This window comes from Diceros bicornis, chromosome 2, assembly GCF_020826845.1.
Source record: "Diceros bicornis minor isolate mBicDic1 chromosome 2, mDicBic1.mat.cur, whole genome shotgun sequence".
Classification (NCBI taxonomy): domain Eukaryota; kingdom Metazoa; phylum Chordata; class Mammalia; order Perissodactyla; family Rhinocerotidae; genus Diceros; species Diceros bicornis.
Genome location: NC_080741.1, coordinates 46,446,732 through 46,471,972, shown reverse-complemented (window position 1 = coordinate 46,471,972; position 25,241 = coordinate 46,446,732). Strand labels below are relative to the sequence as shown.

General features: G+C 41.2%; 2 protein-coding genes across 11 annotated transcripts; both read right to left on the bottom strand.

The window, feature by feature from the left end:
• Nucleotides 1–1,673: 1,673 nt before the first annotated feature.
• On the bottom strand, nucleotides 1,674–15,932 carry ZNF501 (zinc finger protein 501). Of its 5 annotated transcripts, XM_058556474.1 has the most exons (4): nucleotides 15,868–15,925; nucleotides 10,214–10,386; nucleotides 6,673–6,749; nucleotides 1,674–4,125 (listed from the first exon to the last, which is right to left on the bottom strand). In XM_058556474.1, exon 4 carries the CDS (start codon nucleotides 3,829–3,831, stop codon nucleotides 3,016–3,018), a length of 816 nt encoding a protein of 271 aa, XP_058412457.1. In that variant the 5' UTR covers nucleotides 3,832–4,125; nucleotides 6,673–6,749; nucleotides 10,214–10,386; nucleotides 15,868–15,925; the 3' UTR covers nucleotides 1,674–3,015. The 5 variants fall into 5 exon arrangements, with proteins under 5 accessions (XP_058412457.1, XP_058412466.1, XP_058412447.1 ...); XM_058556483.1 differs by lacking the exon at nucleotides 10,214–10,386 and having other exon boundaries at nucleotides 15,868–15,913; XM_058556464.1 differs by lacking the exons at nucleotides 10,214–10,386; nucleotides 15,868–15,925 and adding an exon at nucleotides 8,226–10,202.
• On the bottom strand, nucleotides 14,561–23,561 carry ZNF502 (zinc finger protein 502). 6 transcript variants are annotated; one of them, XM_058556429.1, is made up of 5 exons: nucleotides 23,486–23,547; nucleotides 22,571–22,665; nucleotides 17,725–17,811; nucleotides 16,778–16,891; nucleotides 14,561–16,233 (listed from the first exon to the last, which is right to left on the bottom strand). In XM_058556429.1, exons 4-5 carry the CDS (start codon nucleotides 16,830–16,832, stop codon nucleotides 14,660–14,662), a joined length of 1,629 nt encoding a protein of 542 aa, XP_058412412.1. In that variant the 5' UTR covers nucleotides 16,833–16,891; nucleotides 17,725–17,811; nucleotides 22,571–22,665; nucleotides 23,486–23,547; the 3' UTR covers nucleotides 14,561–14,659. The 6 variants fall into 6 exon arrangements, with proteins under 6 accessions (XP_058412412.1, XP_058412405.1, XP_058412422.1 ...); XM_058556422.1 differs by having other exon boundaries at nucleotides 22,571–22,896; nucleotides 23,486–23,546; XM_058556439.1 differs by lacking the exon at nucleotides 22,571–22,665 and having other exon boundaries at nucleotides 23,486–23,561.
• Between the last annotated feature and the right edge of the window lie 1,680 nt (nucleotides 23,562–25,241).

The following is a 25,241-nucleotide window of genomic DNA, read 5'->3' as shown; positions in this document are numbered from 1 at the left end:
AAAAACCTGAACATAGTTGTTTACAGCAGCTATATCTATAATTGACAAAACTTGGAAGCAATCAAGATGTCCTTCAGTAGGTGAATGGATAAATAAGCTGTGGTACATCCAGACGATGGAATACCATTCAGCACTAAAAAGAAATATACTATCAAGCCATGAAAAGACACAGAGAAACTTAAATGCATATTACTAAGTGAAAGAAGCCAAATCAAAAAGGCTACATACTATACAATTCCAACTATATGACATTCTGGAAAAGGCAAAATTATGGAGACAGTAAAAAGATCAGTGGTTGCCAGGGGTTAGGAGGAAAGAGGGATGAATAGGCAGAGCACAGAGGATTTTTAGGGCAGTGAAATGACTCTGTATGATACTATAATGGTGGATACATGTCCTCATACATTTGTCAAAACCCACAGAATGCACAACTCTGCGAGTTAACCCTAATGTAAACTATGGGCTTTGAGTGATAGTGGTGTGACTATGTAAGTTCATGGACTATAACAAATTTATCACTTGGTGCACGATGATGATAGTGGGGAGGTTGTGCATATGTGGGAGCAGGAGGTACATGGGAACTCTATGTACTTTCTGTTCAATCTTGCTGTGAACCTAAAACTACTAAAAAATAAAGTCTATTTTTAAAGAAGGAGGGAAACATATGTTTACTTATTTATAATCATCTATCTCTGGAAGGAAAACAAAAAACTTCCAATATTGGCGTCTAGGGTGGAGTGGGGGAACAACTGGGTGGCTGGAAAGAAGGTTTTTCACTGTTATGCTTTTTGTACTTTTAGAATTTTAAACCATAAGCTTCTATTATCTAGTCAGAAAAATTAATGAAAATTTTAAAATAAGATAAAAAGTTCACATCCTCTGAAAATCCTAAGGCAATAATTTAAAATGATGAAAAAGCTTTCTATACAAAGATGTTTCAGTGCTGAATTAATAGCTAACAGGCAGGGCCAGCCCAGTGGCTTAGCGGTTAAGTGCGCGCGCTCCGCTACTGGCGGCCCAGGTTCAGATCCTGGGCACGCACCGACGCACCGCTTCTCCGTCCATGCTGAGGCCGCATCCCACATACAGCAACTAGAAGGATGTGCAACTGTGACATACAACTATCTACTGGGGCTTTGGGGAAAAAAAAAAAGGAGGAGGATTGGCAATAGATGTTAGCTCAGAGCCGGTCTCCTCAGCAAAAAAAGAGGAGGATTAGCATGGATGTTAGCTCAGGGCTGATCTTCCTCACAAAAAAAAAAAAAAAAAGCTAACAGGAGTACATACCATATGTCAGGCTTTGCACTAAGTGGACTAGCTGACTTATAAGAAAAAAATGGCCTTAACTTAAATATCAAACAGTAGGAAAACAAATCAGTAAACTATGAACAGGTCAATAAAATGTTAGGCAGCTATTAAAATGAAGTTTATAGAAAGTCTATAATAGAGTGGCTAAATCCTTATGTTAAATCAAAAAGCAAGATATAGTACTGTATATAGGACAATGATCACAGTTATTTTTTTTTAAAGGGAAGAAAGAAAAGCTAGACAGAAGAAAGGCTGGAATAAATATACTAAAGTAACTATATTTGAATGGTGAAAGCATGTCATTTCGATTTTTTACACTCTTCTCATTTTATAAATGTATTTCAATAAGCACACATTACTTTAAGTTGAAAAAATAAACCTTTATTTTCTTTAACGGTTTTCACAATTTTGGCATCTCACAATTTAATGGGAAGGCTTAATGACGGAAAATTACCTGTATGTGAGTTTGGTACTACCAGGATTTCCAGTGAGATTCAACTCTGACATTACCTGTTTGACTTTGAGCAAGTCTAAGTATCTTCTCTTTTTCCTTGACTCTGAATGTGGAATATAGATCCTACCTTCCTACAAAGGTACTGTTAGTGTTAGATGTGCTTGTTTACATTAAACAGCTTGTTAGCATTGCAGGAAGCACCATCAAAAGTATCCTTTGATTTCTTTGCTTCTTGAGAGCTTTAAGAAGCCATTGTTTGTTGTAAGTGAGGCACCCCCGACCCATACACATCCCCGACACTGTTCTCACCTTCCCTTGAAGGGCAGCTAGCTGCTGGTCAGTGGTACTACCTGCAGGCACCTGAGAACTCAAGTCTCCTACTCTCTCCTTCCCTTAAGAGTTTAAAACAAGTCAAGCCACATCCTCATAAACATGCTTACATTCTCCTCTATCTTCCACTCCTCTCTATTCTCATGTACCTTGTCCTCACCATCAGCCCCCAAATACACATAAAAGTCCTGCAATGTGAGTTTTGATTCAGTTAGTCAGCGAGGCTCCCCTTTCCATGGCAAAGAGAGGTGTAGAGCTTGAAGTGAAATTAGATGCAATGGGTGGTATCCAAATCTAACTCAAGCTCCTCAGAGTACCCAGAAGTACATTTCACAATGTCCACTCAAATCCCAATTTTTTTTCCTCTGATTAAATGTGAGTTTTTTCAAGGATAAACTGGTCTTAAATTGTGTTATCATTTAAATCTAGACATTATTGTTTAAATAGCCTTCTGTAGATTAAGCATGAAATCACAACCCAATTTCAAGAATGTTCTTAAGAAAAAATACATTATGAGAACCAAAAAAAAAAAAACTATTGCTGAACTCTGCCTGTTTTCAATAGCCAGATTTATAAACTTTTGGAACATCTATATCTCAAAAACAATTCATGGCAGTTATTTATTACATACTCATTTTATTCTCTAGAGAACCCTAGTAAGTGTCCTCATTATTCTTTGGGGGAAGGGGAATTGAAGCTCAGAGAGGATAAGGTCACACACCTATTAAGTGACAGAGAAGGCATCAAACTCAAGACTATTTAGTTCTGAGTCTATTTTCTTAACTTTTAGGACACATTGCCTCTTGCTCAACATACAAAACATTCATGCCAGCTGAAGACTGAATCTTAAACTCCTAAGAATTTAGAAGGGAAAAAAATGGCTTTTCATACCCAGTCTTTCCACACTGGTTATGTCCCAAGTTTTATTCTCCAGCATGAAGCCTCTGATGTCGAACAAGCGCTGAACTGTGCCTAAAGGATTTCTCACATTCAATACATTCATAAGGTTTTTCTCCAGTATGAATTCTGTAATGTTCACTAAGGTGTGCTTGCTTGCGGAAAGTTTTTTCACACTCACTACACTTGTAAAGTTTCTCTCCAGTGTGAGTTCTCTCATGTTCTATGAGGGAAGAGTTCTGAGTGAAGGCTTTTCCACATTCCATACATTTGTAGGGTTTCTCTCCTGAATGGATTCTCTGATGCTGCATGAGGCATGCACTCTGATTAAAGGCTTTCCCACACTCTTTGCACTTATAAGGTTTATCTCCAGAATGACTTCTCTGATGACGAGCAAGGCATATGCTCTGACTGAAGGCTTTGCCACATTCAGAGCATTTATATGGTTTCTCTCCAGTATGAATTCGCAGGTGTTTAATAAGGGATGGACTCTGACAAAAGGCTTTGCCACATTCGTTGCATTTATAGGGTTTTTCTCCAGTATGAATTCTCAGATGCTGGACAAGGATTGCTTTTGTCTGAAAGGCTTTGTCACATTCGTTACATGTATAAGGTTTCTCTCCCGTATGAATCCTCAGATGTTGAGTAAGATTTGACTGTTTACGGAAACAAGTTCCACATTCACTACACACGTAGGGCTTCTCTCCCGTGTGAATCCTCTGATGCTGGGTAAGAGATGATCTCTGAGTGAAGAATTTTCCACATTTGCCACACTTTGAAGGTTTCTTCTGTGTGTTAAGTCTCTGATGTTTCATTTGCAATGAAATCTGGCTTGAACTCATGCTGCTTTTAACACAACAAAGGGGCGTCTGTCCAACAGGTTCGGGTTTAGAGGAAACTTTCTCTCAAATTCAATATTTACAAAGTACTTCCTCAAAGATTATAGTTAGAGTAACACTGTTCCCCTGGGAAAGGTGCGTGTGTATGTGTGCACGTGTTGTCCTCTCTATCATTCCTCTTCCTTGTTCAGCATGCAGGTTCAACTTCTCCAAATGCAAATCCCTGATGACCAGGTTCTCTGACCCTCCACATCTTCCTCAAGTCATTTAACACTGTGCCATCAGGCTTGGTCTTGCCTGAAAAAAAATTCACAAAGAAAAATGTTTTCTATGCAGAAAAGGGGACATGCATTGTGGAATCCTGATTTTTACCCTCTTCTCAACAATAGAGAAAGGAGATCACAAATACCTGGGGAAAAGATAAGAATAGGTAATAGTGAGAAAGAGATTAAGTAGTGACAGGTCTTGGGAAATCTGTAAAATTCCTTATTGTGATTGATTCTGAAACACTCAAATACTAAAAACTAATCCAGGAAATTCAGGATCACCCACAGTGATCAACAGTAGGAGAATGTGAAAGGGTAAGTATACTAATCTTGGGTAAATTAAGTGTTGGGGAAAATTACTACCTACCTATAGTCTCTACTTCTCAAAAAACAGGTGAAAAGTAATTATATTTCCTTAGGCTGCCTATAAGCAATATCTTGGCAGACTAGTGATAATTAAAGAGTTTTTCTTTCCAGTTTTCAAACGTGATCCAGGCTATAACTTTTACTAGGTCCATCTCACCAATCCTTCCTTATTCACTCACCTCGACAGGTGTGTCTCTGGACTACTCCTTCTCTCTAAAACATTCAGCATCTACAGCTCTTCCCCCAGGTACAACTGGGGAATCTCTATATTTGAAAACTCGAGTCCTGCTTACTGAAAGAAAATAAGATACCACTGTTGTGTTTACAGAAAAGTAAGACAGAGGTGGTCCTTGGAGAAGAAGGTCCCACTGGACAGTGACTTCACTACAGCATCATGGTCCAGGACCTGGCCCTCACCTCTGAAGCCAAAGAAATGCTTCAGATATATACTAATCAGATATATACTAATCGGATATAGAATCGGATATATACTAATCAGATTCACAAGGAGAATGATGTAGAAAACAGAAAGTCACTTTACTAATTCACAATGTAAAACTTTTATGTTCAGTGTCCAGCTGGTTAACACATTCTCTCCACTACAGAAAAACAGTATGGGAATGAAGACACTGTCATCAGCACATTCTTTGGGAAGCACAGAATTGGAGAAAGAGTGGAATACTTAGATGATCTTAATGGCACCAAACTGTGAAACCCTGACATCCTGAATAAAGGCACATGGAATCAGAGAATGAAGACATTCAGCTACCACACATCAGAGCAACCTCTTCCCTGGATGGCGCTGGAGACACTGACATTCTTATTTGCTGAGGCTCCTTTTTATTTTAGTTTTCTAATTATACAAGTTACACATCAATATATCCTCACTTTAAAATATTTAGATAATATGGATAAAACAGTAATTTTTATACCCATCATCCACCCCCAACCCAAACAAACCCATTCCCTTCCCAGAGATTATCATTATTAAGTTTGGAGTATAATCTTCTTTTTTCTACATATTTTTCTGTACACATATAGCATTTGATTCCCTTTCCATAAATAAAATCATTCTATAGGTGCTGCTATGCAATTTGCTTTTTTTTCCTTCACTAATGAACACGTCTTCAAGATCATTTCATGTTGGTACATACAGATCAACTGGGGTTGAGAGTCAACAGGTACACACTGGTATATCTGCACGAACTGTTTATAGTCAGAGACTGATCTGATTGGGCAGTCCTGTACCACACTGGTTGTTAAATACATTGACTATTTTGCCTGAACCTCTCTCTCTATCTTTATCTGCTGTATAAACTTCCAGTATGAATGCCATATACAAAAATAAACTCCAAGTGGTTTAAACAGTGAAACATAAAACCAAAATGCTAACCACACTTTTATTTTATTTGTATTATCCCAAAATAAAAAGTTTTTTTAATCACAGAAAGAAAGCATGCTCATTCTATAAAACAGTTAGTGCAAAAATGAAATTACTTGAAATCCTACCACCCAGAGAAACCAGTATTCTGATGAACATTCTTCAACATGTACACATATACAAACACATGTATACATATATTATGTGTACCTATTAGACTAGACTGAATTCCTCAGGACATAAATAGTCATGATCTATTCACAGAGTTCCCATAACCTAAAAATACAGTTTACCCAGTACTGTCCTTACTGAGTTTAACAGATACCCAGGCTCCAAGATGCCTTCTGATGGCCAATAACAATGGCAGTTGTGATTACTTAGGCTCTTGTTCCAAACAGGGCCAGGAGCCCCTTGCATATTCTCTGAGGAAGCAATCACCTTGGCAATGGGTCTTCCAATAATTTACTATTAGTTTTCCCAGATCCAACCACTACACCATTAAGGCATCATACTTAGCAGTTCAGTGCGAGGTTTCACCAGATGACTGCAGAGCAGGTAGCTAGTCTTGCTACAGTTTCAGTGCCTATGATAAGAAATTAGTACACTCTCTGATCTGTCCTATAACCAGTTACTCCACAGCCTTCTTCCACAATAGGCTGCTCTCACTCTGATTTGAGTAAGATGCTCCCATTTCTGAGTGGTTCTGTGTTTTCAGTCTGCAGGGTCTAGGTACAGTGGTCACTGGTGGGTCCCACTACAGGTCTACCACCACTGCTGAATGAGCACCCCCAGAGCAACCCATCCTGGGCTCCCTAGTTAGATTTCACTTACTCAGAGACAAGCTGTTAGGAACATAAGTGACACTGCTTTGTCTTCTGGGGACTCTTCTCTTGAGGAAGGGCAGGAATCTGGGGCATGGAGGAAGGAGAGAGAGCACTCACAAATTGTCAGCCTACTTCCTTCATACTCTTGATTTGGGGTAAGCCAGGAATAGCCTATGCCTAACGACTACTTTAAGTCTGAAGGAAAGAATATCGTTGTTCTCCTTAGAAGAGTATCACCAATGACAAAAAAGTCAGTGAGTGGGTAGACTTCAGAGAGACGTGACAATGCACAAAAAAAGAGGACAGGTGTTCCTAAGAACTAAGCATCCTGGGGTAAAATTTCCTCCACAGGAGATAAGGTTCAAGCCCACCCCCCAACTCCAAACCTAATGAAGAAAACACTGACTTCAAAAGTCAAAGACTGTGGACTACAGTAGAGGGCAGTGAGATGACCACTGGACTGAGGCAAGAGGTCTGGATTCTAGTCTCTGCTCTGCCACTAATTTGTTCAATGACCTGAAGCAAGACACTCAATTTCAACTGTGATTTTTTTTTTTTATCTGTGAAATGAAAGTGAAAAAATAGTTATCTAAAATGCTTCCTCTAGTACTAAGGTTCTGTGATTAATTCTAAAAACAGATGGGAAAAGAACAAAAACCTCAAATCAAGCCCTTCCAGTGTGTCTTTTATTGATGCTGGTTATGCAATTCATTTATTTGAAAAGTACTAACTGAGCAGCTACTATGTGTCAAGCAGTGAGATCACCTCTTGTTGAGACTGGGCTGAGGCAACAGCAGGGAAAACTCCCCAGTAGTTATTCTTCCACAATCAGAGGTTAAGACTGCCTCTGTGTGAGCAGAATCTCCAACAAAGGACAGGCGGAGTCTGTCTGAAGATGTTAGGGACACCTCCTAAGAGGAAAGGTTTTAAGAAGCCCTCTGAATAGAAAGGAAAGAACACTGTATTAAATGGCAGGGACCGGGTTTCCAGTTTAATCCATCCCACTCCACTAGCACGTCTTATGTGACAATGAACAAACTATTTTCAAACTTCTAGTCAAATTTTAATTCAGGTCAAATGTGAACCACCATATCTGTTCCTTGCGGAAAATTTCTCTTCACGTTTCCAAGGCACTTCTTCCTCAACACTCGGAAAGTATTTCACACGTCCCTACTGTACCACTTACCACTCTTGAGTTTTAATACTCTTATTACATTCTGTCTTCCTCCACTAAACTTGAAGACAAGCATAGCATGGGTTCTGGGGCTAGCACTCTCTGGGTTTGAATTCTTGTTCCATTTATTAGCTAAATGATCTTGGGTAAGTTATTTAACCTTCTTGTGCTTCAGTTTTTTCAAAGGTTAAATGGAAATAACTACTTCACAGGGTTATGATGATGCATAAATGAGTTAATATACGGGACGCATTTAGAAGAATACCGGCTGGTAACAAATAGTACCCGCTATTAAATTATTATTGTCTATACGTCTTCATACAGTACCTACTCTGTTGCTATTAAAGAATGAAAAATCAAAGGACGGAGATAACTATCACATATACCCGCACAACCCTGTGAAGCGGCAAAGCGTGGAATAATATTCTCTCTGGAAATCAGAAAACGGAAGTACTCAACAGTTCACTTGCTGGCTCAGGTACACACAAATGGAACCCAGGTCTCCCGACTCCCAGACCAGGGCTCTCAACAGACTTCTCCGTTCCCTCTTCAGGGCGAGCTGGCCAAAGGTCCCTGGCCCCTAGAAGCATGAGGCGCTTTGCTCGGCCAGCCCGGGACCGAGAGAAGCGACGGGGCGGAACCGCCGCAGCCGGGCAGGAAAGACACTGCTCCCCAGGGTCCCCCCGACTGCGCCGCTTCGACGAACCTCGCGACACTTGGGCGTCAGGCCGCCGAACAAGTCCCGACGCTCCCTGCTGGCGTGACGTCACCAATCCGCGCCGCAGTAAATACTTTCTGCTGCTTTCTACTCTCTAGGAAGGCGGGAGCGGCTTCATCTCGGTGGTTCCTCTCCGGCACAGAGTCGGGGGCTTTGGTGCCCCGACCAGGAGCCCCGGCTCCAAAAACAGTCTGCAAACCGATTTCGTCATGCCCCTTCTCGGAATAAGGAAGAGGAAAGGAAGTGAGAGTGGGGGGCCGACCACAAGGAGTTCTTACTATGGGTTAATTTATCCTCCAACCCGATCACATTTATCTTCCTTAAAGACTCTTTTCCATGTCGCTGTCCTTTGGAGGTCTTCTCAAGGCTTTCACAAAGCTGGCTTCAATCTTCCTTACAGTCTCACCTGCCAGAAAATTGGCCTCCTCACAGAAACCCCAAACACCCTACTTCTTCGAGATCTTTGTTCAACAGTAGGCCAAAAGAACAAGAGCTCTGCTTTGGGTTTAAGTCCCAGATCCTCAGTGTGTGAACTTGGGCTAATCACTTGACCTCTCTCTGACTGTTTCCTCACTTATAAAACGGAGATAATAATGGTACCAAATTTTATAGGGTTTTTTTGTGAGGATTAAATGAGATTAATTCGTGTAAATTATCAAGCACTTCTGATACTTAAAAAATGTTTGTCCTATAATGTTCCTCAAATCCCAGCCCCGGTCCCCATTGTTCTGCACTGGCTTCCGTGACCTTTCCAACACTCAAGGTAGTGCCCCTGCCCCGGTTTTGCAAAACTTCAGGTCATGCTGGTCCTCATTCAGGAAATACTTGCACATTAGGGCTCATCCTCACAGGGGTATTCCAGGGATAAAGGCAATGGCAGCAGGGCACCTGAGCCATTTCCAGGCAGTCCTACTTATCTGCAAGCTCAGAAAAATAGGGCTGTCTCCTTATCATCATATCCCTAGTGTGCAGTAGCAGGCACTCAGTAAACACTTCAATAAATAAATGAGATGCAGCAGAGAAGTCATCTGCACAAATTTCCAGATGGGCTGTTTTCCCAAAATAGAGTCCCTTTAGGAGGCTGAAATCAGGAGTGGAGATGCCACAGACTGAGACCATTGCTAACCATCTTCAGCTAAAAGTGGACCCTTTGTAGAAGTGTCACCTGACATGCCAGGGAACAATCATGGTGAGCTTGCCTTACTTTTTACTAGGTGTCACATTCTCAGCACTTCTTTGGAATCAGGTAGCAGGTTCTCCTCCCTAGCCCTAACGTCCCATAGGCCAAAGAGCCTAGGCCTAATCATTTTTCCCTCTAACTTTTAAGGCTTCAAAGAATCTCTAAGTCAGCAGGCTCTGCTGTGTGGAAACTAACCCTGAAGAGGGTACCCCAGGCAGAGCAGGTTACTAGAAACAGGAAACTGGTGCTTAAACGCAATTTGGGCTGAGCTTCTTTCACTGACAGGTGGAAAATGGATGGGAAGGATGGACACCAAAAACATTCCACAAAACTACAATGACCTTAGCCCTGCTGTGGCCAGTAGCTAAAGGGGAGTAAAACTGAAACCACCTGGGGTCAATGCTAGATTTCTCCATTATGTAGGAAGAAAGGCGAAGTCAAAATGCAACATCAACTTATTTTTCACCCTCACTTACACACAGTAAGGTCTGATTCTGAGGGCCAAAAAGCTTCTTGATCTTAAGTAAGTTCCTCCCATCCTCAGGAGTAGAGCAAAGTTGGAGCCATAAATGGTCAATATACTTGTGTCTTATAATAGACAAAAGTAATGAGGCATCATGGAGCAGAGGTACAACCAATAAAGAGAAATCTGAAAGAAAAGAGAGAGAGGACACTGGAGTTTCAATTTCACCTGACACTTACTAGTGTGTGACTTTGGGCAAATCCAACCACCTTTCTGTTTTCCCTTTCGTTGTTTTGAGGATTTGATGTGGCCTCATCCCGTGTCCTTGTGAAGGCACAAATTTAATTTCAGCACACTGAGAATAAGCAACACATTCCAGTCCTTTCTCATTCCAGAGCCCAAGGAAAAGCCATGAGCTCAGGAAGTGCTTCCACATTGGGATTTCTAAGCGCAACTCCTCTCCTGCCAGGCCAGCATCTCTGTTCAGCTCCTGCCTATCTTATTTCATGGATATTCCAGTTGACATAGCTATGATTCTACAGCTGCATGCATCTCTCTTCCTGTTGAGCCTGACATCAACATATCTGAAAGCACTTTGTTAAACTGTGATAGGACATTTAAATGCCTAATTCCTAAGACAATATTTTTTTTATTTGCTACAAAATGTTACCTTTTCTTACGGGATCGTCGGCTTAATACAACCATACACTATGTGTCTTGGGGAAAGGTTCAGAATTCTTGCTCCTGGCAAACACTTCATGGATACACTCATGTACTCACTATACCTCCCTTCTGCTGGTAACTGTGGACCTAAGTCACAACCTGTAGGTTGGCATGGAGAACTGTCCGACTCAATATTTTAGTTGAGCTCAACAAATATTTACTGAGCACATTCTAAGTGCCAAAGACTGTGGACACAAAGATGAATAAATATCACATGGCCCCTGCCCTGATGGAGCTGACAGTTCAGTGGGAAGAGAAAGATTTGTAAACAAGCCATTACAATGTAATACAGAAAATGCAGAAATAATTAAAAATACGTGAGGTCAGAGATAGCTTTATACATACCTGAGCACATTCATAAGTGACAAATGGGAGCTTTCTAGGCAAGCAGAAGCAAGAAAGGGAATTGAGGCAATAGGAACAGTATGTGCAGAGGTGCCAAAGTAGACTCCAGTGATGATGCAGAATCACAGGAATCTGCACTATGGAACAGAACATGCAAGGCAGGAAATGGCAACTGAGAATGGTGACGTAGCCATGGGCCAGATGAGGGGCCTCTGACACCTCTTTAAGGGGCTAAGACTTCATTCTGAGAAAACAACAGAGCTGCCACAGTTATGTCTTGCAAAGACTATTCAGAAGAAATGTGAAAGATGGCCTAGTAGGGCAAGAAACTTGAAGACTGGTTACAAAAATAAAAAAAAGTCTAGGAAATAAACCGCAGAGCTGGACTACAGCAATAACAGTGAAGATGGCTTCCAGACGTAGGAGATAGTGTCAACAGGATATAGTGGTTGATTGGATATGAAGACTGAGGAAGAGGAAAGATTGAGGAAGAGGGCAATTCGCAGGTTTGGGGCCAAGCTGGAGTGACTAGGCAGATGGGGGTCCAGCAACTGAGAGAAAATCAGGAACAAATATTTGTAAGTGTCAGACCATGGGATAGGGGCAGTGGAAAGACGATGAGTTCTTTTCCTTCCTGTTTCCCCAGGAAGTGAAAATGGTACCAGGCTCTCTTAGCCTGACAATTAAAAACTCAGAGTTGTGTCCATTCCATTTTAGAAAAACTTTCTAACAAGAACTTAGACATCTTTCACCCTTAAAGTTTTCTCATTTCTTCCTCAAGAAAACTCTCCCTATCCTCTCTAATCTCCACTCAAGACTCCAAAGACAGTAGTGTATATTACAGGGATACCTCGTTTTAGTGCGCTTCGCTTTATTGTGCTTCCAGATTTGTGAGGTTTTTTTTTTGTATTGTTTTTCAGGTTTTTGCTGAGGAATATTCACCCTGAGCTAACATCTGTTGCCAATCTTCCTCTTTTTGTATGTGAGCCACCACCACAGCATGGCCACTGACAGATGAGTGGTGTAGGTCGACACCTGGGAACCGAAGCCAGGCTGCTGAAGCAGAGCATGCCAAACTTAACCACTAGGCTACTGGGGTTGGCCCAGATTTGTGTTTTTCACAAGATCCTCCACCAGCAAGAAGATTATGACTTGCTGATGGCTCAGATGATGGTTAGCATTTTTTAGCAATAAAGTATTTTTAAATTAAGATACGTACATTATTTTTTAGACATAATGCTATTGCACATTTAACAGACTACAGTATAGTGTAAATATAACTTTTATACACACTGGTAAACCAAAAAATTCGTGTGACTCGCTTTATTGCAATATTCGCTTTATTGCGGTGGTCTGGAACCAATCCCGCAGTATCTCCAACATATGCGTGTATTCCAAATACCTACCTACATATCAGGAAGTTCCTATGGTTTCTGGTGAGCAAACGTTCATTAAGTTATATTAATTCAACAAATAAATATTTATTTATTGAACATTTACTGTGTGCTAGCAGTGAACTCTATAGTATTTTTCAGTTGGAAAGTATAAATACACTGACATTTGCTTTTAGTAGACTATATATATATTTTTTCATGAGCATAAAATATAAAGTTTTCTAGGGTTATTTTTGCCCATAAGGTATTAATTTACTCAATTATGAAATGCCCATGCCAAGTTTTGAGAACATAATCTTCATAGCTGCAGAGGGCAAAGTGTATGTGATATTTCTGCCACATTCCCATTAATAGTAATTAGTGGCCAAAAGCAATGCTGACAAGACAATTGCTCTGGAAAAAAAATCAATGCTGAGTTCCAAATAACCAACCATTCCAGAATCAACTTACTTTTGTCGTTTTAATAGTCATCTTTCAAAAACTGTGTAAGCTTCAGAGTATAAAAACTATTTCAAATATCAAAGGCTATCCTCACTTAATCTTCTAGAGCTGAATCTCTGGGTAGCAGTTAAGAACATGAAAAGGAGTGGAGGAACAAAGGGAAAAACATGCCCTTTCTCTCAAAAGAATAAAATACCATCAAAGTCAGTGGCAAACCATGCTGTCTTGATTTTCAGGGATTTGAAAAAGAGGTAATTCTCTCCAGAACTTTTTCCAAATTCATCCCATGAGAGATGTTTCCCTAGATACTCCTATCCTGCAGGGAAGGGTAAATATCCAGGAATAAGATAGTCCCAATAAAAACAGAAACACATGAGATCTAACGAATCTATGGTTATAGCCAGTAACAGCATAACTACATGAAACCTAGCCTTCCCCAACACAGTGATCAACACTCTCTTAAGGACTGGTCCAGCAGCCCCCAACTCCAGCCAACCTAAATGGCTGTCTTTCTTCATCACTAATGCTTTCTCTTCCCTAAAGGCCAACAAACCAAGTCTCACTTTGTTTGGACACTGTTAACCTTGTGGGTCCCTCTCCCCTGGTCCCTGCAAACCAGTGGCCCAGCCAAACTTAAAAGAGATGGGTGTACCCCTTAGTCCAGGGCAGAGATATGTGGCTTGCTCAGTCACATACAGGCCTCCTGCTCTGAGGCCTCTTACCACCAGCAGCCTAGCACAGACCATTTCCCACCTGGGTAAGCCAATATGCCTCTAGGACAGTGGTTGGGCCTTCCTCTCCATGGCCATCTAAGCAAATCTGACTCCCTTCCCACAAACTGGCATCATTCGAGAAGTCTCTCTTGACCTCCTACTACCTTCTTAGCCTCAAGTCACCCTCCAGCTTGAAAGGGTCAGGAAAGACTCCCCTCACATGATAAAAGCCTTCTTCACCAAGGTATCTGTAGAAATCAGCCAAGTTCTTGCCACATATCCCCTCATTGGTTGAATGAATGTATTCTTTTGTTTTTCACTCATTTGTGCTTCATAGGACCACTTCGACAGATGGGCAGCCTCCCCCACAGTAGCACGGTCAGAACTGCCTCAGACACCTGGAGGCTACTTAGCACTACCTCAGAACTGCTGCCACTTTTACAATGACAGTGTTTGGAAAGCACCTCAGCCTACTGGCCAGTGAACATACATGACAAGTTGAGAAAGTGGGGCAGGGGTGTAGTGAGGAAAACACAAGCGCTAACTTAACAAATGGCACCTCAAGGTATGAGTTGCATGGGGAGAGAAGAGTGGCAAGCAGCAAGGATTTATGTGAAAAGCAGGAACTTCTTTCCTACTCTATATTCCCATATGCCCACCTGGAGTAGGCTCTGCATTCTCCAAGGTCCCACCTCCGTTTCTGGAAATACTCTTCAGAGTGCAGCCTTGGAATACTCAAAGGCTTCTTCATCCTTCCCTCCAGGAACTCTACCTGCCCCTCTCCCGCCAGCCAGATTCCTAGTCACTCTTTCTAGAGAAACTGTCATAACCTAAATGCCAGGTTTATTCACCACTGTGAAGTTTCTGATGTCTGAAAAGGACTGAACTATGTCTGAAGAATTTTCCACATTCAATGCATTCATAAGGCTTCTCACCAGTGTGAATCCTGTAATGTTCACTAAGGTGTGCATACTTGCGGAAGGTTTTCTCACACTCACTACATTTATAGAGCTTCTCACCAGTGTGAGTTCTATAATGTTCAGTAAGAGATGAGCTGTGAGCAAAGGCTTTCCCACACTCTTTACATTTATAGGGCTTCTCTCCAGTATGAATTCTCATATGCTGAGTGAGGCAGGTATTCTGATTAAAGCCCTTCCCACATTCACTGCATTTATAGGGTTTTTCTCCAGTGTGACTTCTCTGATGCCGAATAAGGCAAATGCTCTGAATGAAGGCTTTACCACATTCACTGCATTTGTAGGGTCTCTCCCCTGTATGAATTCTCTGATGCTTAGTGAGGGGGGTGCTCTGAGTAAAAGCTTTGCCACATTCCTTACATTTATAGGGTTTTTCTCCAGTATGAATTCGCTGGTGTTTAATAAGGGAAGGACTCTGACAAAAAGCTTTGCCACATTCCTTACATTTATAGGGTTTTTCTCCAGTATGAATTCTCTGATGCTGAGAGAGGTTTGCCTTTGTTTGGAAAGTTTTCCCACATTCATCACATTTATGGGGTTTTTCCCCAGTGTGGATTCTCTGATGTTGTGTAAGATTTGAGTGTTTGCGAAAAGAAGAGCCACATTCATTGCATAAATAAGGTTTCTCACCAGTGTGAATTCTCTGATGATGAATGAGGTGAGTGTTCTGATTGAATGCCTTCCCACATCTATTACATTTATAAGGTTTCTCTCCAGTGTGAATCCTCTGATGTTCAGTGAGATGTGAATGATTGCGGAAAGAACTCCCACATTCATTACATTTATAAGGTTTCTCTCCAGTGTGGATTCTGTGATGCTGAGTAAGAAATGATCGACATCGAAATGTTTTCCCACATTGCTCACATCCATATGGTTTCACTCCACTGTGAATTCTCTGATGTTGAACAAGGAATGAACTACGACTAAAGGCTTTCCCACATTCCTTACATGCATAGGGTCTCTCTCCAGTATGAGTTCTCTGATGCTGGGTAAGGGATGAGCTCTGAGTAAAAGTTTTTCCACATTCGTTACACTGCCAAGACTTTTTCTGTGTGGAGAGGGTTGGACACTTACTTTGGTCTGAAATCTCATTGGTGAGTAAGCTACTTGTCTCCCACTGATGTAGGCTTTCTTCTGTAGAAACCCTGAGATGTGTAACAAGGCTTGAGGTCAAAAGCAAGCTTTTCTCAAAATGATATTCTTGGCCAGTCATTTCAGGAGGTACTTCCTTGTGGATGAAAGTTATTCCTCCAAAACCTCTTTCCTGGAAAAGGAGTGGCCCAGGAACCTCTCTGGGAGGGTTTCCCTTCATGCTATCACATGCATATTTTTCTTCAAATGTAGAATCCTGGTATTCATCCTCTTGGAGTCTCTTTGCTACCATCCCTGGTGAAGCAATTACAGAGACATCCTGCTCTGAAGCAGGCTTGTTCACCCAACCTGAAAGAAACCATCAGAATGAGTATTTCTTGTGCACGGCAGAGTGGAGGCCCCTGATGTTCTGGGACCGAACTTTGACGGGTCTCAGTAACGGCCACTGAGTAAGGACCAATAAAAGCAAGTGGGGCAAGTAATTCAAAGTTGCAAGGAGTGGAAGAGATCTGCACCAGGGTAAGGTGATCACCATTAATGAGAAACCCCATGGAAAGGGCAGCTGCAGACACCCAGGGCGTGAGAGAACTAGAGACAATGGAGACAAAGGGAAAACAATAAAAAACAGGCTAACGATTAGGGCAAGACAGGAAACATGGATGGTTTATATTCAAAGAACGGATGGTGGGAGAATGTAAAAGGGAAACTGCTGGAAATGAGAGAGATAAAATGAGTATGGGTGAAAAGTTGGCCCCAAGACATGCTCACCCATGTCCACCCCCAACACCCCTAAAAGAGAAGGTAATTTTATCTCCTGAGCTTTATTCAGTTTCTCTTGTAAAATTCCCAAAGCCCTGCTGTTTCTCCCACTGGTTGTCCCTTGCTCACTCACCTGGACAAATCTCTCTTCCAATCTCTCTCTCTTCACCTGCTTGCATATTCAACATCCACAAATCTTCTCTTTGCTTTGATTGTAAAACACTTCAAGGTTGGAAAACTGGGAGCCCTGCTCATAGGGGAGAAAAAGGTGGGGGAGGGGATATCACTATCCCAGTAAACAGAAAAATGAGAAAGAGCTGTTGCCTAGGGCTACTAACTAACAACTCACAGAAAACCTGTCAGGATAGCAATGTGACTACATCAGCAAGAATCAAGGTTGGCTTCCAGCCTTCCAGGTTCACAACATTTGTCAGCTGTCCAAAAAGTGACAGCCACTCAGACTGACATACTAGCAAACACTCAAGTGCTTAATGAGTAAATCAGAATGTTATTTATAATGACAAAGATAACTAAGAAATAGACAAGAATATTTATGTCAATTAGTATCTGTCCATCAAACAATCATCTATAGGAACAGTCAATGACTATAGTCAAAAGTTGCATGGGGAGGGCCGGCCCCGTGGCTTGGTGGTTAAGTGCACGCGCTCCGATGCTGGTGGCCCAGGTTCGGATCCCGGGCGCGCACCGAGGCACCACTTCTCCGTCCATCCTGAGGCCGAGTCCCACATACAGCAACTAGAAGGATGTGCAGCTATGACATACAACTATCTACTGGGGCTTTGGGGGGAAAAAATAAATAAATAAAATCTTTAAAAAAAAAAAAAAAAAAGTTGCATGGGGAAATGGCCTCACAACCAGTCTGATCCACCCACCTCCACTATATGCCAAGGAGCTGCAGAGCAGTCACGAAACTCTATTTGATACAACCTAGAGATACACTGACTGCTCTTTTTTCTAGATGTCATATCAATTGAACAGTTTTTCTTCAGGCACAACTCAATATAACACTGTAGGCTGCAGTTTAAAAAAAAACACTTTGTGAAATAATTTTTGACTTACAAAAGATTTGCAAAAATAGTACAGAGTTTCTGGTGTTTGGAATTCAAAATCACAACTGTTCATCCAAAAATGTCTCTCCATATTACCCTGAAGTGAGAAGGAGAAATGGCAGCATTATTTCAAGGAAAAAAAGAAGACAGAGAGATGGTTTTACCATAATCAAGAGCTCAGAAGGCATGAAAGAATAGGAGAGTCTGCTGAAGTACATAATAAGGCTGGTCCTGAGGGCTTCTCATCAAGGTCTGTGCCTCTGTGTTGAGTTTTAAAGGTTTAAGAGGATCCTATCTGGGATTTCCTAATCCTCTTCCATAGGAGGGGCATAAAGGGGACCCACCACATAATCCTACAGAGACTCATGAAGTACAGTTTGGGTTTGGGTATAATCAGAGGTAGACAGTAGAGAAAAAGTCAGATATGCTCCCACCTGCCCAGAGCTTACATCACAGCTAGACAAAGAATGAAACCAGTAGTTGCGAATACACAAATTACAAAAGTGGAAATATGGGGTGCTATGGAATGTAGAGCAGAAGGGATCTAATCTCATCTGTGAAAGAAAGCTTCTCTGAAGAAGAGATATATGGGAACTAGATAAGGAGGGAAAAGAATATATCAGAGAGATGAAACAGACTATACAAAAGAAATCAAGCCCAGTACTTTGGAAAAATGAAAGAGATCCAGTAAAACAAAGTATTAAGCACCAGAAATAAAGTAAACTTGAGGCAAGCAAAGGCCAGATCAAATACAACCCTGCAAACCATTTTAGGGAGTGTGAAGTGAGCAGAAAGCCATAAAAGGGGTTTGAAAAGGTTTGAAAAAAAAATGTGACATGATTAGATCTGCTGTTTAAAAAAAACAACACATTCTTTTGCCCATTGCATAGAGAAAAAGTCTGTATAAGGGGTAGAAGGTAGGGAGGCAAAGTATAGGGTGGAAGACCCTTTGGGAGGTTGTTTCAGCAGTCCAGTAAGGAGACTGGATCACCTAAGAGACCAAATCCACAGGATTGGATGAATATTGGGGTAGGTGTGAGGGAGAGGGAGAAGTCAAGGATAATTTGCCAGTTTTCAGCTTAAGTGATGACAGTGACCTTTAGTGAGTGTGGGAACACTGGTTTGGGGAGGAAGAAGACACATTTAGTTTTGAAATATCCACACAGAAAGTAGGCATAGGGGGCCAGCCCCATGGCGTAGCGGTTAAGTGCATGCACTCTGCTGCTGGTGGCCTGGGTTCGGATCCTAGGCACGCACCAACACACCACTTGTCAGGCCATGCTGTGGTGGCGTCGCACATAAAGCGGAGGAAGATAGGCACAGATGTTAGCCCAGGGCCAGTGTTCCTCAGCAAAAAAGAGAAGGATTGGCACGGGTGTTAGCTCAGGGCTGATCTTCCTCACAAACAAAAAAAAAGAAAGTAGGCATAAGTATCTGGAATGGAGGAGAGAGGTAGGGGCTGAAAACTTATACTTAGAGTTTTTGTCATAAAGAGAGTAACTGAAATCCTGGGAATAACAGAAAAATCATCACAGGAGTGTGGCTAGGAAAACCTCAACAGTGAGTTTACACATTTCAAAGTAAGTTTAACTCTGGGTTTTGATTTTAGAGATTCCTAATCCCCTAAGACAGAGAAATAAATAAAAGAATTTAATATATAATAAAATTTGCATTTTTAATCATAAAAATTTGATTATTCATAAATTATGTTGGAATTGTTGTTTAAATACCTGGAAAGAACACTTGGTAAGATTCCTACCTCACACCATATACCAAAATAAACCTAAACTGATTAAAGGTTTAAATATAAAAAAATGAAACCACATAATAAAATATTGACAAATGATTGATTTTAAGGTTAGGAAAGACTTTCCTAAGCATTTTACAAAAAAGCACAAACTACAAAGGACAGAACTGGATAAATTTGGCCACAGAAAAGCAATAGTTTCTACATCCAAAATACAAATAAAATTCGAAGACAAACAATCTAGGAAAAGTATTTTTGGTTTACACATCAAGGAGCAGACAGACCCAATAAATAAAAGACTTCTCATTAATGAATAAGGAAAAAAGATGAACTGATAGAAAAACGGGAAGCACAACAAATACACCAAGAATAACAAAAGGCCAATAAACATATCAAAACAAAGTTCCATCTTGGTGGTAATCAAAAAAGTGGAAACTAAAAGAATGAAAAATAAATTTTTATATCAAATTGGAAATTTTCTTTTTAATGTTGAAACTCAAGACTGGCAAAGGTGCAGGGAAAGAAAGCTTCTTACATGCCACTGGTGGGAATGTAAACTGGTACCATCTTTCTAGAGGTAATTTTGCAATATATATCAGGTCTTAAAGGTGTAGGTTGAGTTGCAATTGGAATACCAGGATGACCATCTTGTGGGTATAGGAACTCAGAAGAGAATACTCATTATGTATATACAACACTTGCGATGTATCTCAGAAGATCCTCAAAACCATTAGTAGGTCATAAAAATGCCTACATTCTTTGACCTACTAATTCTACTATTAAAACTTTTTCATAGAGAAGTAACTTCCCAAAGAGGAAAAAAGCTGAATTCTATTGTTACCTGTAAAAAAAACATCCCCTGCAATGTTGATGGAAAACACAATTTTTCTATTGATGGACACTGAGGCTTAGCAAATTAAGGTACTTCCACTTGGTGGAAATTATATAGACATTGAGATAATTAAAAATAAAAATTTGTGGGGCTGGCCTGTTGCCTAAGGGTTAAGTTTGGCACGCTCCGCTTCGGTGGCCCCAGGGTTCAGTTCCCAGGCACCGACCCACAACACTCACCAAGCCATGCTGTTGCAGCGACCCACATGCAAAATAGAGGAAGACTGGCCACAGATGTTAGCTCAGGGCCAATCTTTCTCAAGCAAAAAGAGTAAGAATGGCGACAGATGCTAGCTTAGGGCGAATCTTCCTCAGCAAATAAATAAATATAAAAATAAAAAATAAAAATATGTGACCACCTGAAAATAGTTCTACCATATGTAAATGGAAAAAAGTGCAGGATAAAATTTCAACTACAGCATAACATCATATATGTATGTTAAAATATGCATATGAATAAGATCAAGAAGGAAAATTAATCATCAATCACTACAGTGATATGGTGAATCATGAATGATTTTCCCCTCTAGTTCCCAAATTTCCTCTATTGCCTATATTTTGCTTTATTTTTTAAAAACTAACTTAAATCTCTAAAAATATATATCAAATTGTTAACCATGATCATCTCTGAGAAATAAGATTATAGTAAACTTTTGCCTTAAGGCCTATCTTTTTGTAATATTGGAAGTTTTCCTGTAGGAATAAATAACTTCTGTAATCAGAGAAAAAAGTCAAAAAAATATAATCAGAGATTTATGTACAAAGATCACATTGTTACTATAGTTGCTAAAACACAGGTAAATACTGTTGACATATCAATATGATAGATTATGAAACTACTAAAAATCATGTTTTCAAAGAATATTCATGAGAAAATACAGTATGTTAAAAGAGGATACAAAACACTAAAACAAAAAACATGCACACATATATCAGCACTAAGTAGGCATTCAATAAACAGAAATTTTTATGAATACACAGATATATACAAAACACAAAGACACAGACAGGACAGAGGAAAACCCACCAAAATGTTAACACACTGATCTCTGGGTCATTTAACGAGTTACTTTACTTTGTCCTTTATACTCTTCTATACATTTTACTTTCCCTACAATAAACATATATTACTTTTATAGTCACAGAAAGTTATTTCAAAAATGACAGATCTCACTTACAGGTTTCAACACCCCAAAAGACAGAAACAAAAGCAAAAAATGCCAGATCCAATGGATATGGCATTGGCCTTCCGTTCAGAATAAGACTAAAGAGGATTGGACTGGGAGTCTGGAAACTGCTCTGTCATAGCTCATGTCAGTGGGCCTACATGACAGGCTATTTATCAGAAAAAGGTCACAAATTAGATAATATCCATGAGTCCTTCCAGCTCTAACATTCTATGAATCCTTGACAAAATGAGTTAATTCATGTAAAGCATTTATAAAGACATCTGCCACATGGTAGGCACTCAACAGGGGTTAGGCATTATCATTATATTTGATATGAAAATCTACGGAAAAGAAAATACATCTTGGTGACAACCGCTCTCCTCCAACTGTGGATCATCTGAGCTGTCAGCAGTTTGTTCATGTCAAGCTGCAAACTTTTCCTGCAAAGGGCTAGAAAGTAAATATTTTATGCTTTGTGGGCTAAACGGACTATATGGTCTCTCTCTCTGTCACAAATATTCAACTTTGCCTTTATAGTTTGAAAACAGAACTAGACAACATATAAATGAATGAGCTTGTTGTGTTTCAGGTGGTCTACAAAAACAGGTGGTAGACTAAATTTGGCTCCTGGGCCATAGTCTGTTGAGCCTCTCATCTACAAGTTTCCCAGAAACGAATGTACAGGCGCTTTCACAAAAGCCTAGTGTGGAATAATCTGATTGTCAGTGATTTAAAGATGCTAAAAAGATTGGTCTAAATCTAGATTTGGGGGGAAATGGGTATTACAGTGAAGGATAAAAGGAAAGAAGCTTTTAATAGCTTCATCCTGTTAAAAGCAATAGAGAGCTGGCTTCCCCCTCATACCTTGTAAGCTTTCTTCCTGCTACCACCTCATTACCCCTCAATAATTAGCTGAAGGATTCTGGGCAAGCCAGGGGAGGTTTTTCAAAAATTTGAAATCACAATTCCTTCAATAAGATCACACTTAATTGTACTCCTCTCTGAAGCCCTTCTTGGATTTGTCGGTTGGCCAAAAGTAACATACTCACCCAGGCTGCAGCGGCACACTAGATCTCTCTCTTCTACAGCTTTGGGTCACTTAACAGCAATGTGTCCTTGGACAAATCATTTATTCCCTCCGTACCTGAATTTCCTCGTTAAAAACTACAAATACGTTGTTGTGAAGGTTAAATAAATTAGCACCACTGCTTCGAACAGTGCATGGTACATGTTAAGTACTAAATAAATGTAGTTTAAAATATGATCACAAGAACCTGCTCATTTATACATCTTCCAGCACTAGGAAGCATTTTCCCATTTGGCAGGTTCCAACGTCACTCATTCTGTAGCCTCGTCCCTGAATTCTGTGTAGTAGCTGGCAAGTAACGGATAGTAAAATTTTGTTATAAGGTATTAACGTTTGCATACGCGCTACCACACACACGCTGTCAAATGAGCCTTGTAAAGAAAGAAAGGCAGGGACTACTAGACAGTCCATCTTTAGAGATCAAGAAACAGCCTCCGTATCCTCGGGAATTATAACCCTGGTCTGGAGACTCCCCACCCAGGGCGCTTTACACTACGTGCCGTCTCCTATTACGACGGTCCCTAAAAAAGTTTCCAGGCTGCAAGACCAATTGAGAGAAGTAGCTGGTAACCAGAGCGAGAACTCTGAGACCCGGAATTTCATTTCCGAACACCGGTCCTAGCTCTTGACCATTTATCCATCACTCAATCATCATTCACTCCACCGTCTTCTCAGGCATGTCCTCCGTGCCCGGCCTTGCGCCGGGCCCTGGTAAGTGCAGCGCAGCGGCCGCCGGCAGCTCCGGGCCGCACGCGCAGGCAGCAGTCGGGCGGAGAGCGAGGCCCGGGCAGGCTTCCTCTGTAAGCCTCCGACCCGCTGCCCGCCGAGGCGCGCCTGGAGCGCCTCCTTTCCCCTCCCCGGGACCCCGCCCGCTCACCGTGAGGTCCGGGGCTGCCCGCGGGGCGGCGACTGCGATCCCAGAAGTGCACGGACGCCCAAACCACGGCTTACCCGCCGAGGCCGGAAGAGCAGTGGCGCGGCCGGTAGTGCGTCACCAGCGGCCCCGCGCCCCTGTCTCGCGCATCCCTCCTCTCTTCTCTAGGAAGCGGGAGGAGCATGTCGACGGAGGCCTCAAAGGCGGCGTTTCGGCCTGGTTTCCCTCTAAACCCAACTGCGTTCCTGATGTCCCGTTAAAGACTACGTTGGCCCGGAACACAGTGACTCTCTCATCCCTCAGGAAAACAGTAGATGAATGCGTTAGGTTTGGAAAGAGTGCTGGGTAGAAGTCAGAATGGGCCATCTTGGCAAGGCCTGGTATATTCCATCTGCTAAAAATAGCCCCTGATTAAGAACCTTGAATGATCCACTATTTACTTAGAATAATGGACAAATTCTCAATCTAGGCCCCCATACACTGACCTCAACCAACAATGTGTCTTATTCTACTATCATACACATTCTCCTCTAGCATAACTGAATTCCCATTGGCCCCCTGAAGTCTCTGACCCTGGATCTATTTTGCAGGATTTGCCCCTTTGGGATAGTCTCCCTCCCCTCCACCTACTCTCCCCAACCTTATCTGTTCAAGTCATACTGGTTCTTCAAAATCCGGTGCCAAACCTTACTTGACTCTGTGGCTGTTGCCTACACTCTGTTATCGCTCCTTATGAGTAGTTCAGCTCTAGCTGGCCTCCTATTCAGCGGCCTCCTAAATACACACGTGTCCACTTTTATACATTATTAGGGAGATATACACAGGTAACATTCCACCCAAGGGTAACTATGAGGGACCCAATTCATCTCTATACCACTCTCCCCAATTATAGGGAGCTATTGTTTATCACTATATCCCAGTGTTTAGCACAGTGTCTGGCAGAGAAAGTATTCAATAAACACTTGTTGAATCCATTAATCAGATACAAGGTTAAAGACAAGATTATTTGCATTTTTGAGAAACTGAAAAATGCAAATGTCATAGATTAAATACAAAAAACAACCTCTCTGCACATCTGAAAGGAAGGACCATCTAGCTGGCGTATTCCCATCTATCACCTCAGTCTACACAACTCCTGTCTCCCGTGGTAGAATGTAAGCTTTATGAAGGCAGGGACCTTGTCTCTCTTATTCACACTATAACCACACCTAGAACAGTGGCTGACATACAGTAGGCACTCAATAGCTTTTTGGTGGATGACTGAATGAACCAGCAGAATCAGAATTCTTTCTGGAGCTAAGGACCTCCACTTTCATTACTGATACTGATCCACCTAGATTCTCATCTCTAAATAGAAATAGACCACTAAAAATCAAGAAATTTTTGAGGAAAATCAGCAATATGAGAGGAAGAGTTTCAAATTCAGCATCGTCAGAGTCATAGGAGATATGAGCTGGTAACAGTTTATGTTCCAATAAGTTACATGAAGTAGTTACTCTACATAGATCGTACATTGTATGAGAGAAAAAACTGCGGGAAAATCATCTTTCTTCCCCCAGATTACCTAAAGTACACACTCTACAGAGATAAATGTTACTTCCCTTTGGGAAATAGAAACTCCTGGTAAATCATGTTTAACTCCCACTACCACCCCACCAAAAAAGATTGCATGAAGTGTATGCTGCAAAGATGTCAGTAGGTTTTCTATGCAAGATGCAACTACTAGTACCATTTACCGTTGTTTACCCAGTATCCATTT

Bases quoted from the DNA above. Each gene is read 5' to 3' on its own strand.
- ZNF502 (XM_058556439.1), bottom strand. From the start codon at position 16,832: ATGTTGAATATGCAAGCAGGTGAAGAGAGAGAGATTGGAAGAGAGATT. The intron at 16,234-16,777 runs GTGAGTGAGCAA...GGTTTCTTTCAG, and splicing joins TGGAAGAGAGATTTGTCCAG to GTTGGGTGAACAAGCCTGCT.
- ZNF501 (XM_058556492.1), bottom strand. From the start codon at position 3,831: ATGAGTTCAAGCCAGATTTCATTGCAAATGAAACATCAGAGACTTAAC.